Source organism: Aedes albopictus, chromosome 3, assembly GCF_035046485.1.
Source record: "Aedes albopictus strain Foshan chromosome 3, AalbF5, whole genome shotgun sequence".
Taxonomy (NCBI): Eukaryota; Metazoa; Arthropoda; class Insecta; order Diptera; family Culicidae; genus Aedes; species Aedes albopictus.
This window is the reverse complement of record NC_085138.1, coordinates 237,694,812-237,710,324: the sequence shown is the minus strand read 5'-3', so window position 1 is coordinate 237,710,324 and position 15,513 is coordinate 237,694,812. Positions and strand designations below refer to the sequence as shown.

At 47.7% G+C, this 15,513-nt stretch overlaps 1 protein-coding gene across 1 annotated transcript; it reads left to right on the top strand.

The window, feature by feature from the left end:
* Nucleotides 1-11,955: 11,955 nt before the first annotated feature.
* On the top strand, nt 11,956-14,663 carry LOC109431972 (protein hold'em). Its single transcript, XM_029868775.2, has 4 exons — nt 11,956-12,593; nt 12,654-13,569; nt 13,635-13,788; nt 13,957-14,663. Exons 2-4 carry the CDS (start codon nt 12,681-12,683, stop codon nt 14,324-14,326), a joined length of 1,413 nt encoding a protein of 470 aa, XP_029724635.2. The 5' UTR covers nt 11,956-12,593; nt 12,654-12,680; the 3' UTR covers nt 14,327-14,663.
* The last annotated feature ends 850 nt before the right edge of the window (nt 14,664-15,513 follow it).

Below are 15,513 nucleotides of genomic sequence, written 5' to 3'. Positions count from 1 at the left end.
TGATGGAAGACCGAAACATGCTCGACTGCTTGACGAAGGCCATCGATGAAGAAGAGTACGCGAGGGATCTCGTCACGGATACCGCGGAACAACGTGCACGGAAGAAGAAGCTACTCGAAGACCGGTGGGCCCTGGACAGAAAGTGCAAGAATCTTCTCATTCACCGGATCTCGGAAGACCAGCTGGAGTATGTCAAGGACAAGAAGACGGCCAAGGACGTTTGGGATGCTCTGCGGAACACTTTCGAGCGGATTGGAATTGCTGGCAAGTTGATTCTCAAGAAACAATTCCAAGAGCTGAGACTGTCTGAAGGTGGCGGCGTGAAGGCGTTTCTGCTTCGCTTTGAAAAGATTCTCCTGGAGCTCCGAGCGGCGGAAGTGAACATGCAGGAAGAGGACGTGGTGTGCCAGCTGCTTCTGGCGCTTCCCAAGTCCTACGAAGCACTCATTACGGCCCTGGAAACGATTCAGCCGCAGCAGCTGACGATGGAATACGTGAAAAAACGGCTTCTGGACGAGCAGGTGAAGCGAGTTCATCCAAGTCCTGCGACCGACGTGGACAACTCTGGAGACTCGGCGTTTTCCGGTAAGAAATCGGGAATTAAGTGTTTCGACTGTGGAAAGTTCGGGCACAAGCGTGCTGAATGTCCCGATCGTTCGGCTGAAGACCCGGCCCCGACCCGGCCGCGCAAGTCTGGTGGAAAATTTCAGCGACGACAGAAGTTTGGAGCCAACGTTGCCGAGGAGATGACGTTCGTTGCTACGGGATCAACAACAAAATCCGTTGCCATGGTATCGAAGCAAAACATCGACTGGATCCTCGACTCAGGTGCGACGGATCATATGGTAGGAAGCAAGGAATTCTTTGAAGAACTGCATCCGTTGGCCAACAAGGTGCGTATTGCGGTAGCGAAATCTGGCCAAGCACTTTTGGCCGAATATGCTGGAACCGTGAAGGTCAACATGCTGATCGATGGAAGGAAGGTACCGGCCCAGGTGAAGGATGTACTCTACGTCCCACAGTTGGAATGCAACTTGTTTTCGGTACGGCGGCTGGAAGATAACGGAATGACGGTAAGAATCTCGAACGGAACAGTAGCGATTTTGAAGAAGGGTACGGTTGTGGCCACCGGAAGAAGATCCGGTCAACTGTACAAGTTGGACATCGAGCTCCGAGAAACGGCATCTGGTGGTGTCGACGAAGCATCCGGTGGAGCATTGGCAACGAAGGAAAACGTCTACGATTTGTGGCACCGGCGATTCGGCCACCTAGGACCGGCAAATATGAAGACTCTGTGGAAGCGTGGAATGGTGGAAACAACGGCGAAGATCTTGGATTGGCCTGAACGATGCATCTATGAAGTGTGTCTCCAAGGGAAGCAATCAAGACAACCGTTCGACGACATTGGAGGGCGACGTGCGTCTCGGCCATTGGAAATCATCCATTCGGACGTATGCGGTCCGTTCACGCCGAGGACGTGGGACAACAAGCGATTTTTCGTCACGTTCATTGACGACTACAGTCACTTTACGGTCGTCTATTTTCTCGAGTCCAAGGATGAAGTGCAATCGAAGTTTGAGGAGTACTGTGCTTTAGTGACGGCGTTCTTCGGTACTCGAGTGGCTCGACTGAGGTGCGACAACGGCGGGGAGTACACCGGAAATTCCTTCCGTAAGTTTTGTCGTACACAAGGCATCAGCGTGGAAGCAACCGTCCCGTACAGCCCACAGCAAAATGGGGTGTCGGAGAGGATGAACCGGACTCTACTGGAGAAATCGCGGTCAATGGTACAAGAAGCTGGCTTGGACAAGTCCATGTGGGGTGAGGCGGTGTGCACCGCTGCGTATGTGTGCAACAGGAGCCCAACATCAGCGCTGAAAGAGAACAAAACGCCGTATGAGATGTGGTATGGACGAAAACCCAACATCGACAAGATGCGAGTCTTCGGATCCGTGGCGTACACTTGGGTTCCGAAGGAAAAACGTGGTAAGTTAGATTCCAAATCGGAGAAAAATATCATGGTTGGATATACGGCAAACGGGTACCGAGTCTGGGACCCACGTAAGCGGAAACTATCGATTGCGAGAGACGTTGTGTTCGACGAGCAGCGAGTTGGTCCTGCGGTACCGATTGTTCCAAAGAAGGTGCTGTACAGAAACGGAGAAGCAAGTGATCCGGATGAGCAACCTGAGCCCAGGCCGGAATCCACTCCGGTAGCGGATGACGTTCAGCATGACGAAGCAGTAGCAGATGTGCGGGAAGACTATCTGACACCTGACGAGGACGACGATGCTGAACCCGCGCTCCCTTCGCAACCAGAACGTGTCAACTGCCCAGCAGAAGTGATCACGAGGCGAAGCGGACGGGAGCGCAAACTTCCCGGTAAGTTGCTTGATTTTATCACCGGCTTACAAGTTTCTACCGCTGCTGAATGTTCTACAGGAAAACCCGACGACCATGACCATTCGACGCTAGCGCGTGCGCTAGCGTTTGCGTTGAACGCTGAATCATTCGTGGAGAACTTGCCAGAGACAATCGATGGGCTACGACAGCGAGACGACTGGAAGCACTGGAAATTGGCCATCGCAAGCGAGCTGGAATCGTTGCGGAAAAACGAAACATGGGAGCTCGTTCCGAAACCACCAGGCAAGAATATCGTCGACTGCAAGTGGGTTTTCAAGGTCAAGAGAGATGAAGCCGGTAACATCGACCGGTACAAAGCCCGCCTGGTCGCCAAGGGCTATTCCCAGCGAAAGGGCTACGACTACGACGAAACTTATGCACCGGTAGCGAAGGGGACCACGGTGCGTGTGCTGCTGGCGGTCGCGAACCAGATGGGATACCACATGCACCAAATGGACGTCAAGACAGCGTTCCTGAATGGACTGCTCAAGGAGGAAATTTATATGCGACAACCCGAAGGCTTCGAACGAGGTGACCCCGGCCTTGTCTGCCGCCTGAAGAAGTCGCTCTACGGATTGAAGCAGGCCCCACGGAGCTGGAACTCGGAATTCCACAACTTCGTGCTTCAGCTTGGCTTCCAACGTTCCAATCTGGATAGCTGTCTCTACTGGAGGAGCGATGGGAAGAAGGTCGTCTACCTCCTTTTGTACGTCGATGACATAATCCTGGTGTCCAACCGCCTGGATATAATTTCTGGAATGAAGAAAAAGTTGTCAGCAAGATTCGAAATGACAGATGTTGGAAATTTGAAGAATTTTCTGGGACTGAAAATCGATCGCGAACAAGCGAAGGGAGTGATGAAGATCAGTCAACCGAAATACGTCATGGACCTGCTGGAGCGTTTTGGCATGGCGGACTGCAACCTGCAACGACACCGCTGAAAAATCAAGCCGTGACAACCGAAACTTATCGAGAGCTGATTGGCTGCTTAACGTATCTGGCTCTGGCATCAAGACCGGATATTAGCGCGGCCGTGAACTTCTTCAGCAGATACCAATCTGCTCCATCAAGAAATCACTGGAGTCATTTGAAGCGCATTCTCCGATACTTGAAAGGAACCATTCACCATGGTTTGATTTTTCGGAGGAACCAAGAAACGGAACCACTAGTAGGATACGCTGACGCTGACTGGGGCAACGATCCTGCCGACCGCCGTTCAGTATCAGGTAACGTCTTTCAAGTATTCGGCGGTACTGTTTCCTGGATGACCCGCAAACAGAGCACCGTTGCACTATCATCTACCGAAGCGGAGTACGTTTCCTTCAGTCAGGCGGTATGTGAAGCAATCTGGCTAAAGAACCTCTTACTGGAGCTCGGAATCACACTAGAACACCCCATAGTTCTGTATGAAGACAACCAGTCGTGTATATGCATTGCTCAGGAGCCGCGAGACCACAAAAGGATGAAACACGTGGACATCCGCTACAATTTCATTCGTGAGAAGCTGCAAGATGGTACGTTCAAAATCAAGTACATTTCAACAACTGAACAGCTAGCGGACTTGTTCACTAAGGGACTGCCTCGTGGACCTTTCGAGATGCTGAGATCCAAACTAGGATTGTACGGTTGAGCAGGGGTGTTGGATGGCAACCGCCAATCTAACATAGCAATATAGATTAAACATATCGTAGTAGGCTAGACTAATTTTGAATAAAATTTTCTTTACTTCCACTGTAACACTAACCGAAACCAGACGTGTTTTACTGGCTCTGCCAATTCAATATTGACTTCTCTCCCAATATCGAATGACGGATCATCCTGTAACCGTTCTCTTTGTTGGACAGTATTCGTCCGACAATCATACGATACAGCTGTGATTTGTCTTTCGGTCGCTGTAATCATTTGAAAACGGGCGTTTAAGATTTCGGATGAGGAGGAATGACGGATAATTCGGTTTTGAGAGGATGTTTTCGCTCAGTATACGCTAGATGCTTCAGTTTGCTAACGATTTTTGTGGCGGTAACCCTGATAAAAAAGGTCATAGAGATACAACAGAATCTATTGTTACAACACGCTGAAATGAATGGTATTTACTATTAATTCAATTGTTTAAAACGATAGAGTAACAACACACCCTATGGTTTTCCACCATAGCATATATTGTAAATGTCATTTTTACAATAGAAAATGGGGGTTGTTATGTATCTTTACCATAAAAAATCCTAAAATTCTGGAGCAAATTCAAGTCAATTACCATTCAATGTATGGTGTTTTTATAAGTGAAATCTCTAGTACCATTGATTTTATTGTGCACGTATTGTAGTTCCAATACAGCATTTTTAGCAGGAAAATACGTACACAATATAATTTATTGTTGAACAGACAAATTTATCATTATTCAATGGTCGTTTATGGTGATTTTATTGGAATTTTTTTTATCAGGGAAGACGCCTTTGCAAATTTAAGTGACGGTTACCACACGTGTATGTGACGAAATGGGGTACTTTTGGTGTAGTACTAGATTTGTAGTAATGAGCTGAATAGGACAGATCGGTGAAGTACTAGATTTGTAGTAATGAGCTGAATTTTAGTATGGTGAGAAGGTCAATCTCCGTTTCTGCAATGAAATGGTGCAAAAAGCGTGGGTATTATGATTCCTTGCCTGATTTGATGCTGTTTGAGCAAAACTTTGGGCAACAATGTTGTTGCTTTCTCCATTTCGTGCAACATAAACAACATAGTTATCCAAAGTTTTGCTCAAACAGCATCAAATTAGGCAAGAAATCATAATACTCACGCTTTTTGCACCATTTCATTGCAGAAACAGAGAATTGACCTTCTCACCATACAAAAATTCAGCTCATTACTACAAATCTAGTACTTCACCGATCTGTCCTATTAGAACAGCTGAATATAGCTGTATATTGATTGCTTACCTTTTGCACCCATTTTTCACTGATGGTGTACTGAGCCTCAGTAAAATCGATTACCGAAACTACCGAAATCGTACTGTTGTTCTAATTTCGTCAAAAAGGTACCGAACAGGCATTCAGGATTGAGTGTGTGGTTATTTCGTTACATACCTATACAGTAGACGTTCGATAACTGCAACATGTTTACATTTCACCTACCGAATGAAATTCGTTAACTGTAACGACTGACAGATGTCAAAGACTAGCCAGTTTCTCTGAAAGTGATCTAAAATGCATTCAAAAGTGCATCGCTGTGCAACTGTTGTCTGCCCTGACAGAAATTTGACGGACAGCGCTGCGATAACTTCAAAATTGTTACACTTACCGGACTTGCAGTTAAGGTGAAACATCAAGAAATCCCATTGCAATTGTGCATACAAACGTTAGAGGCACAAATCTGACGAACGAAGCATCAAACCAAGATTGGTGCTCTTGAAAACGTGAGTAGGGGACCAAATCGGCCATAGTGGCAGCCATGTTTGTGTTCTCTGAAGTTTCTCCTTAATAAGCATTGCAGTTGAGGCGTTTGCATCGAGCAAACGTCTACTGTATTTAAACAATTTCATCGAACGATAACTAAGCTTGAAAAATATCCTTTATCGGTCATAAGTTAAAAACCTTAACCGAAACGTATGAGCGAATACAAGGAACAGCAAATCAAGGAGTGCCACCAAGAACGGCATCTCCTTTGCTAACCGGAAAAATCCGCATTTATCCGTTGCTAACCGTCGTTAACCGCATCTAACTGCTGCTCCGTTAGCAGCGGTTAGCGACGGTTAGGGACGGATATATGTCGATTTTTCGGTTAAAAAAGGTTCCCCCTTAAGGTGAAATGGGAGCGCGTCCAGGTGCATTTTTGCCTCGCATTTTCGAGAGCACCGATCTCGTCATCCGCAAATTTCCCGAAAACGAAAATGCTACTCAATGTTTATCACGAGTGAGCAAGGCAACTCATTGCTTTTTCAACTCTGTTGTTTAGATGACGAGATCTGTGCTTTCGGTATTTGCAAGGCAGCCATTGTGACGGCCATCCTTAGATAGCTCATATATGTCCTTAAGGCTCAAGCATCCGTCATCATTTTTCGGAAAATAAAAAGCAGTTTTCTCGCTGCAAATCAAAACAAGGATCATGAAAATATATTCACTGCATTCATAGGCGCCAACTTGTGACGTAGTTGGGGGGGCGAAGCTCTCCAAAATTGGACAAAATTCTTTTTTTTTCACCTCAATGCACTAGTTATCACGTAAATATGCCTAAACTAGATGAACTGCGTCGAAATATTCCGAATTTGATTGGTTTTGAGAGGCCTCGCCCCCCCAACTACGTCACAAGTTGGCGCGTATAACTGCATTATATTCCTCATGTGGAGTACAGTGAATATATTTTCATAGCAACAACTTTTGTTTTGAACGAAAAAACTGCTTTCAAATGTTTGATGATGACGATGATTTCAATGACGAAAAGTTCAACGTTAAAGAAGATCGTGATCTGGTTGACCGGGATGTAGAGTGGCTCTAGCTGAATGTATAGTCAATTTTACGAGCCGATTTTATGAATGAATTTTGACAGGAGGAAGCGTTCAATACTCCATTGCACGGTGTGTTGGAGAGTAGGCGCTTGATGAACAAGAAGGCCATGATATTTTTGTACTTTGACATAAAATAAAATGATTCAGTTAGTTAGTTCCCAACCTTTGAACCGAACAGTTGTTCTAATTCAATTATCCGATCTACGGCAGATCCCAATAGGTTATGGGCCATTTTTAACTAGAAGATTCTGGAAGATTTTTTCAAAAGAAGAAATGGACGGAAGCAAGTTTTTTATTGAGAAGCTACGGAGCGGAGGCTACGAAAGTTGGAGATTCAAGGTCGAGATGCTGCTCATCCGCGAAAATCTATGGAAGCATGTCACGGAGGCCGCCCCAAACCCCCTGACGGAAGCCTGGAAGGATGGAGATGCAAAAGCTCGTGCCACGATTGCTCTACTTGTCGACGACAGCCAGCACCCTCTCATCAGAAACTGCAAGACGTCAGGTGAGACATGGAAAGCTCTGGAAGGCCATCATCAGAAAACCACGATGTGCACCAGGGTTTCCGTGCTGAAAAAGCTCTGCAAGGCGGAGTATCTGGACGATGGAGACATGGAAGGCCACCTCTTCCGGATGGACGAACTCTTCGCAAGCCTAGCCAACGCTGGACAGGAGCTGGAATCAAGCCTCAAAGTTGCGATGGTGCTGAAGAGCATGCCGGACACCTTCGACACGCTAACGACGGCACTGGAGAGCCGGTCCGACGAAGAACTGACGATGGAGCTTGTGAAGCGGAAGCTGCTCGACGAGGCTCAGAAGCGAGCGGAGAAGTCCCATCCCGGAGAAGCCATTTTGCGAGCGGGCGGTGAAAAACGAAGCGTTATCTGTCACCGGTGCAACAAACCCGGCCACGTGAAGCGAGAATGTCCCCTAGCGAAGTCCGAGAAGGAAGCCGTCAGTCAACCGAGCGGCGGGAGAAAACCGAAGCCTGCAGCAAAAGGTAAAAGTGCGAAAATCGGAAAAGTGTCATCGTTCGCGTTCATGGCCAACTGCGGTGAAAAACCAACCAAAGCGTGGGTGGTGGATTCTGGCGCGACATCCCACATGTGCGCAGACCGAACGTTTTTCGATGAGCTGAGGAGTAGTCCAGGGACATCCATCACCCTGGCCGACGGAAACGAGACACACGTGAAAGGGATCGGTTCCGGAAAACTGATTTGCTGTGACGACCAAGGCGAAGAACATGAAGTAACCCTGTCGGATGTGTACTACGTTCCGGAACTGGAATCCAACTTGATTTCGGTAAGCAGATTGGTAACGAAGGGCGCGGACGTACATTTCTCGAAGTCCCATGAATGCGTGATCAGGAGCAGAGGTGAAGTCGCTGCAGTTGCGCAGAAGGTCGGTGGTTTGTTCTACCTGAAGATCGCCAAGGAGCAAGGAATGCAAGCGGCGGCAGCGAGTCATCCGAAGGATTGTGTCGACGTGTGGCACCGAAGGCTCGGGCATCGAGATCCTGAAGCGATCCAGCGAGTGGTGAGAGAAGACATGGCTACCGGCGTGGCCATACGTAAATGCAACATCCAACGTCCCTGCGAGTGCTGTGCGGCTGGTAAGTTACCACGGCAACCGTTTCCCAAGAAGGCAGCTCGACAGTCATCGGCGGCCCTGGATCTCGTTCATACAGACATTTGCGGTCCAATGAACACGACGTCGCCAGGTGGATCAAGATACTTTCTCACGATGATCGATGACTACAGTCGATACACCGTGGTATATTTCCTCAAGCGGAAGTCAGAGGCCGTTGAGAAAATCGAGGATTACGTCAACATGGTGCGGAATCGTTTTGGAAGGAATCCCGTGATCATTCGCTCTGACCAAGGGGGCGAGTATAAGGCGAAGCGCTTGGGCCAGTTCTACAGGGAGAATGGAATCGTCCCACAATACACTGCAAGCTACACACCGCAGCAGAATGGAGTTGCGGAGCGCAAAAACCGGACGATTGTGGAAATGGCACGCTGCATGCTACTCGATGCGAAAATGGACTACCGTTTCTGGGCAGAGGCGGTCAACACGGCGGTACATTTGCAGAACATGCTGCCGTCTCGATCGGTAGAGAAGACTCCTCATGAACTCTGGTTCGGCAAGAAACCAGACTATGGAAATCTCCGGAGGTTCGGATGTGCAGCGTTTGTCCATGTGCCCAAAGTCAAGCGGACGAAGCTGGAACCGAAAGCAATCAAGCTATCGTTTGTCGGTTACTCGGATCACCACAAAGCCTTCCGTTTCATCGATCAAGCTACAAACGACATCGTGATCAGCCGAGATGCACTTTTCGTCGAAGAAGAAGAAGCAGCAGCTACAACGCGAGGTCAACCATCTCCGACATCCGTGGAGTACGAGTCGGTGATACCGCAGGAGACACTCGTTGAAGCCGAAGAACTTGAAGATGAAAGCGATGATGAAGGCACATTTGAGGATGAGGCTACGCCAGCGGATTCCGATTCAAGCATGTATGATTCAACCTGTGAAGTAGAAGAAGAAGAGGTGAATGACGATGAAGCAGTTACGCCCCGGAGATCAAGTCGGAGCACGAAAGGCATACCGCCCCAGCGATACCGTGAAACGACGGGGATGGTACGAAAAGCGATTCCGGAGCCGAGAACCTACAAAGAAGCCATCGAGAGCCCTGAAGCGGAACAATGGATAGCAGCAATGGACGAAGAAATGAAGTCGCACGCCGAGAACCGTACCTGGACATTGACAACTTTGCTCGCCAATCGCAAAGTCGTGGGATCCAAATGGATTTTCAAGCGCAAACTGGACGAAGACGGCAACATCGTACGCTACAAAGCCCGACTAGTAGCACAAGGTTTCTCGCAGATGTACGGGACGGATTTTGATGAAGTTTTCGCGCCAGTGGTCCGACAAGTCACCTTCAGGACGCTGCTTACAGTTGCTGGTCAGCGCAACATGCTGGTCAAACACGCCGATGTCAAAACTGCCTGCCAGAAATGGAGGAGACGGTTTACATGAAGCAGCCAACCGGCTACGAAGCACAAGATGGCGATGCTGTGTGCTTGATCAAGAAAGGCCTGTACGGACTCAGGCAAGCCGGATGTATTTGGAACAAGAAGATCGACGGTGTACTGAAGCAGATGGGTTTCCGGCAGTCCGCCCACGACCCGTGTCTGTATGTTCGGAGCGGCAGTGAAGGCAACACGTACCTCGTGATTTACGTGGACGACATCGTAATTGCGTGCCACAATGAGGAGGAGTACGCGGGCCTCATGCGGGACCTGAACAGGCATTTCACCGTAACATCTTTGGGCAACATCAAGCATTTTCTCGGTATTCAAGTGGAGCGTGATGGTAAGTCTTTCACACTTAACCAGAAAACTTACATCCAGAAGCTGTTGCTGAGATTCACGATGGATGAAGCGAAGCCTTCGAAGTACCCCTTGGATCCCGGCCACCTAAAACAGAAGGAGGAGAAAGAAATACTACCCAACAACCACCAATACGCCAGTTTAATAGGAGGTCTGTTATACGTGGCCGTCAACACTCGACCGGACATCGCTGCATCCGTATCAATACTTGGACGTTCGGTAAGTTCACCATCCCAAGCCGACTGGACGGAAGCTAAGCGTGTCCTGCGCTATCTCAAGTCAACCATGGACCACAAACTTACGCTGAAGGCCGAGGAACCTGGTTTAGAAGTTTACGTGGACGCAGACTGGGCCAGCGATGCAGCCAGTCGCAAATCAAATTCCGGATACGTGTTCCTGTTCGGTGGAGGTCCGATATTCTGGGGATCGCGCAAGCAAACCTGCGTTGCGCTTAGCAGTACCGAAGCAAAATTTGTGGCACTTGCCGAGTGCTGCCAGGAACTCACGTGGATCGTCCGGATGCTTCAAGATTTCTCCGTTGATGTCCCGACCCCTGTTCTGGTACACGAAGACAACCAATCGTGCATCAAGCAACTGAAGTCAACGAAGATCAACAACCGCTCAAAGCATGTGGATACAAAATACCATTTTGTCCGCAAGCTATACGAAGACAACCTTATTGATGTTCGCTACTGTCCCACCGATCAAATGGTAGCGGATATGCTCACCAAGCCGCTGGCACCACAAAAACTGGCAAGATTCCGAGAAGCAGTAGGTGTTCACCAATCGAGGAGGAGTGTTGGAGAGTAGGCGCTTGATGAACAAGAAGGCCATGATATTTTTGTACTTTGACATAAAATAAAATGATTCAGTTAGTTAGTTCCCAACCTTTGAACCGAACAGTTGTTCTAATTCAATTATCCGATCTACGGCAGATCCCAATACGGTGACGTCATCAAGAAATCGCTCTCTTTCTCTCCTACGGGAAATTAGAAAACAACAGGACCAACACCTGTCAAATTTGACAGGTACTGGTCCTGTTGTTTTCAAACTCTCTGAAAGAGTGAAAGAGATAGAATTTCGCCGTGAGGTGGTCTATAACCCGTGAAAACCAATATCATCATCAACATTGCCCATTGCACGGTGACGTCATCAAGAAATCGCTCTCTTTCTCTCCTACGGGAAATTAGAAAACAACAGGACCAACACCTGTCAAATTTGACAGGTACTGGTCCTGTTGTTTTTAAACTCTCTGAAGGAGCAAAAGAGATATAATTTCGCCGTGAAGTGGTCTATAGGAAGCAATCAGTGAAGTACTAGATTGAAAGTAGTGAGCTGGATTTTTGTATGGTGAGATGATCAGTTCTCCATTTCTGTAATGAAATGGTACAAACAGCGTGGGTTATCCACTTATCCGCGAGCGGCAATGGCGGCGGCGGGCACTAATAACCGGTTCGAATTTTGACGTTTCTTGGGGATCGAAATTGGTTGGCGCCAACAAACTGTGGGGGAAGGGGTGAGGAGGAGAATGAAATTGTTTTGACTTTCCCCCAACAAACGTCAACATCCGAACCGGTTGGATATGCCCGCCGCCGCCATTACCGCTCGCGGATAAGTGGATATGATTTCTTGACTAATTTGATGCTATTTGAGCAAAAGTTTGGGTAACTGTGATGTTGTATTATTTATTTCTTGCAACTTCAACAACACAGTTACCCAAACTTTTGCTCAAACAGCATTAAATTAGGCAAGAAACCATATAACCCACGCTGTTTGCACCATTTTATCGCAGAAATGGAGAACTGATCATCTCACCATACAAAAATCCAGCTCACTACTTTCAATCTAGTACTTCACTGATTGCGTCCTATTGTTGTCCCTTCGTATTGTCGGGCCGCCACCAAACCGGACTTCGCACAATCAAGTCGCGACGCGACCCAACTCGCGACGTTTTTGAATCATGTCAAAAGTAGTGCGCATCCTTCCCGTTGTTGTCAGCAACACAGCGCACTAGATGCGAAACTGTTGCGACACTTGTGGGCCAAGAAAATGGCAATTTTTGATTGAATGTCTGTCTTGATTCCAACCGGATAGACAATAAAATGGCTCATTCTACTCGGGTTTGCATTGCAGTACTAGATTATTTACTTCCATGTGTATCTCAAAATCTCAAAGCCTTTCCAGCCAATCACAGCATCTGCAGTAGGCGCTCGCAGTGCACATGCTACAGTCCCATGCGTCATACGTATACGCAAAGCAAATCCGCCACGTGTTAGGTGCTCGGTCTTCAAAAGCCGGAAGTACGTAAAATTAATTTTATTATAAGAAAAATCATTGAAAATTTCACATTTTTTCCACAGTTCCGTTGGCTATCCCAGTTCTGAACCATGTCATCTACCGATATCATAGTGACAAAGCGCATCTCGCAAATAAATCAAGACGCGCGCAGCTTCGTTCTCACCGGAGTCGTCATCGCGAAGAATGAGCCGAAGTATTTCGAGTCGTCCTCGTCACAGTATGCGGGAAACGGCTCATCCTCCCGTGGGGTTTTGACCCTGACCATTCGAGATAGCGACCGGGACACGATTAACTGTACCGTTTGGGGTTCGCAGCTGATGATCGATTCGTACGATGGAATGTTTCACATTGGGGATGTAGTAAATGTGACCAATCCAAAAGTTCTGCCATCGGCCCAGGACCGAGGTGAACAGTTCAACCCTAGGTCCACATCCCAGTGGAGTCTCAGTCTGGGGGAGAATGGTGACAGCGGAATCAAACTGTACGAAGGAGCCGCTTTGGAGCAGTTTAGAAAGCTGGTGACGGTCGCTACGGTGCTGTCTTCGGATACTTATCCCCTGGCGGACATCGCATCCGGCGGGCAAAGCATCACTGGTCAGAATGTCAACGTGCTGGTGGTAGTCCGCGCCATCCGACCAAGAAAACAGATTGTAATCGCCAAGACCGGTAAGATGAAGAATCTGCGGGAAGTTATTGTTATGGATACCAGCCACGGAGGGATGTCCATGAAGTTCTGGAACAGCGAATACGTCGACCGAATCGATAAGTGGATTCCGCTGACAACGGTTCTGCTGATAATGGACGTCCGGATTGAGTACAATCAATACCACAAGTCGATTTGTCTTGGGATGAGCGGCAAAACTATCATCACCGAAGATCCCGCTGTGGAAGAAGCGGATCAGCTGCTTTTGCACGTGATGAGAGTGCCCCTCAGTGAATCGGACGTTGCTCAATCGCTTTTCGATGGAAGTATTGATCGTTGAGTATCTTCTGATAAGGCAACCGTTACACAAGCGCACTAAAATTGTTTAATTTTCTTGTAGCGGTGAATATCACTACGATTATGACCGTACAGCAGATTCTGGACCGTGCCGAAGGAGACCTGAAGGGCGAGGAGGACCAATTTACTGCTTTGTGTTATGCCGTTATTTCCAAGTTCGATTTGGATGGTTGTTCGAAGATAATCAGTCGGAAGTGGTATGTATCTTAGTGGCGTAGTTAGGAAGGTACTTCTGTTGGTCAAGGCTTTCTAAAAGTATATGAAAACATAATGACAATCAATGATCCCCAAGAAGTCCCAGCTACGCCACTCCACTTAGCCAGTTATATTTTTGTCTCTTATAATCTTTATCTTATAATACTCAGTTTGACGTGCAAGTCGTTGCTTCGGATGACGGACCAAAAATGTCCACGAGACGAATGCCTGCCGAATCCGTACAACATAAGCAAGTATTTCGATATTCCGGTGGACATCACGGATCACACGGGAACGTTGAATAACTGCCGGTTGGTTAGCCAGGCTGCGGAGAACACGTTGAACTGTAACGTGGATACTTTCTTGAAAATGGGAGACGTGCAGAAGGGAAAGCTCAAGTGGCGGTATTTGCTCGAGCGATGCGCGCTGAAATTGATCATCAAACGGAAGTCACCCATTCGGTTCCAGTCGGTGTACACGATCGTGGAGTGCAGTGTTGCCAAGCCGCAAGAGGTTGAACATAAAATCAAAGTTTATTGATAGGTTTAGCATCGTTTGTGTTGTAAATTATTAGTGATCGTGAACGCTCAAAATAAAAAGATTATCATTTTTGCCCTGAATTTGGGTTTTTGCATAATGCGATTGAATGAACAAAATGAAAGGTATGTAAAATCGTCCCTAACAATCGCACTTCTCCAACTGACGCATGGGGAGACGCGATGTTAGCGCTGCGTAGCTGGTGTGGTTGATGTGGTTTTCAGTATGGCCATCTCGAGAAACCCACGTGACTTTATGCACTGGTCGATGGGGAAAGAACGAGCACCACATCACCAGGTCGTCGTTGTTGCCACTAAGGGCCGATTTCTTCACCCTGGCTTAAGCGTTAAACCAGGTTTAACTATATGGGTAAGCCTGGCTTACCGGTTAAGCCGAGGTGAAGAAATCGGCCCTAAGCTCTGCAATCAATTAACCTTTTTAGCTCATTTCTTCAAGGCCATGCCATCGTATGACACACTCATAGTGCGTGTGTACGGAGCCGATTTTCACGACAAAGTCGCCTAAGCAGATCCTGATGTCGCTTTATGGAACTTTAAATACGACGGCCTTCAATTCACTGAGGAAATTCTCCTTGTCCTGTAGCTCCACGGCATCGGTCGGTGCGTAATTTTGGATTATTGTGAGGTTGCGAACCCGTGTTACTGGAATACAACAATACCTGTCCCGACGGTAGTTTCAAAACTAGACCGACGGACTTCACTTAGCCCCAGGATTTCGAGCTGGCGAGTTGTGTCAGTCTGCCTTGCTGAACTAGCGTTGACATTCCATGTTCCAATTCTTGTCCGATGTTTCATGCTAAAAGCCGTAGGTTTCATGACCAGTTTTATGAGTTTCGGGGATAGTAGATTGTAGGCCTGAGGTCCCTCTCCACCGTAATGGGACTGACACCTTTGGTATAGCTGTGGAGGAGCATTTCATACTAAGCAGTTGGATGCCAAAAAAGATGCTTTCTGAGCCGCACCTCCTTGGTGAACAGACGCTCGGGATGCACTTACAGTGCCAAGGCTTCACTATCAAGCAAAGCACACTACTCTTAGCTGGCGGTCTTTGTCATCGATTGACCCATGGAAGCATGAAGTACGAATTTGTACCTTGGCGTAGCTAGCTTTTTCTTGTTTATCACTTATTCTTCTTGACAAACAAACGAAAGAATGGCATGAAAGAGGGGG

Excerpts from the sequence above, each read along its gene's own strand:
- LOC109431972 (XM_029868775.2), top strand. The coding sequence starts at position 12,681 with ATGTCATCTACCGATATCATAGTGACAAAGCGCATCTCGCAAATAAAT. Across the intron at positions 13,570-13,634 it reads TTTCGATGGAAGTATTGATC|CGGTGAATATCACTACGATT; the intron begins GTTGAGTATCTT and ends ATTTTCTTGTAG. Across the intron at positions 13,789-13,956 it reads AAGATAATCAGTCGGAAGTG|TTTGACGTGCAAGTCGTTGC; the intron begins GTATGTATCTTA and ends TATAATACTCAG.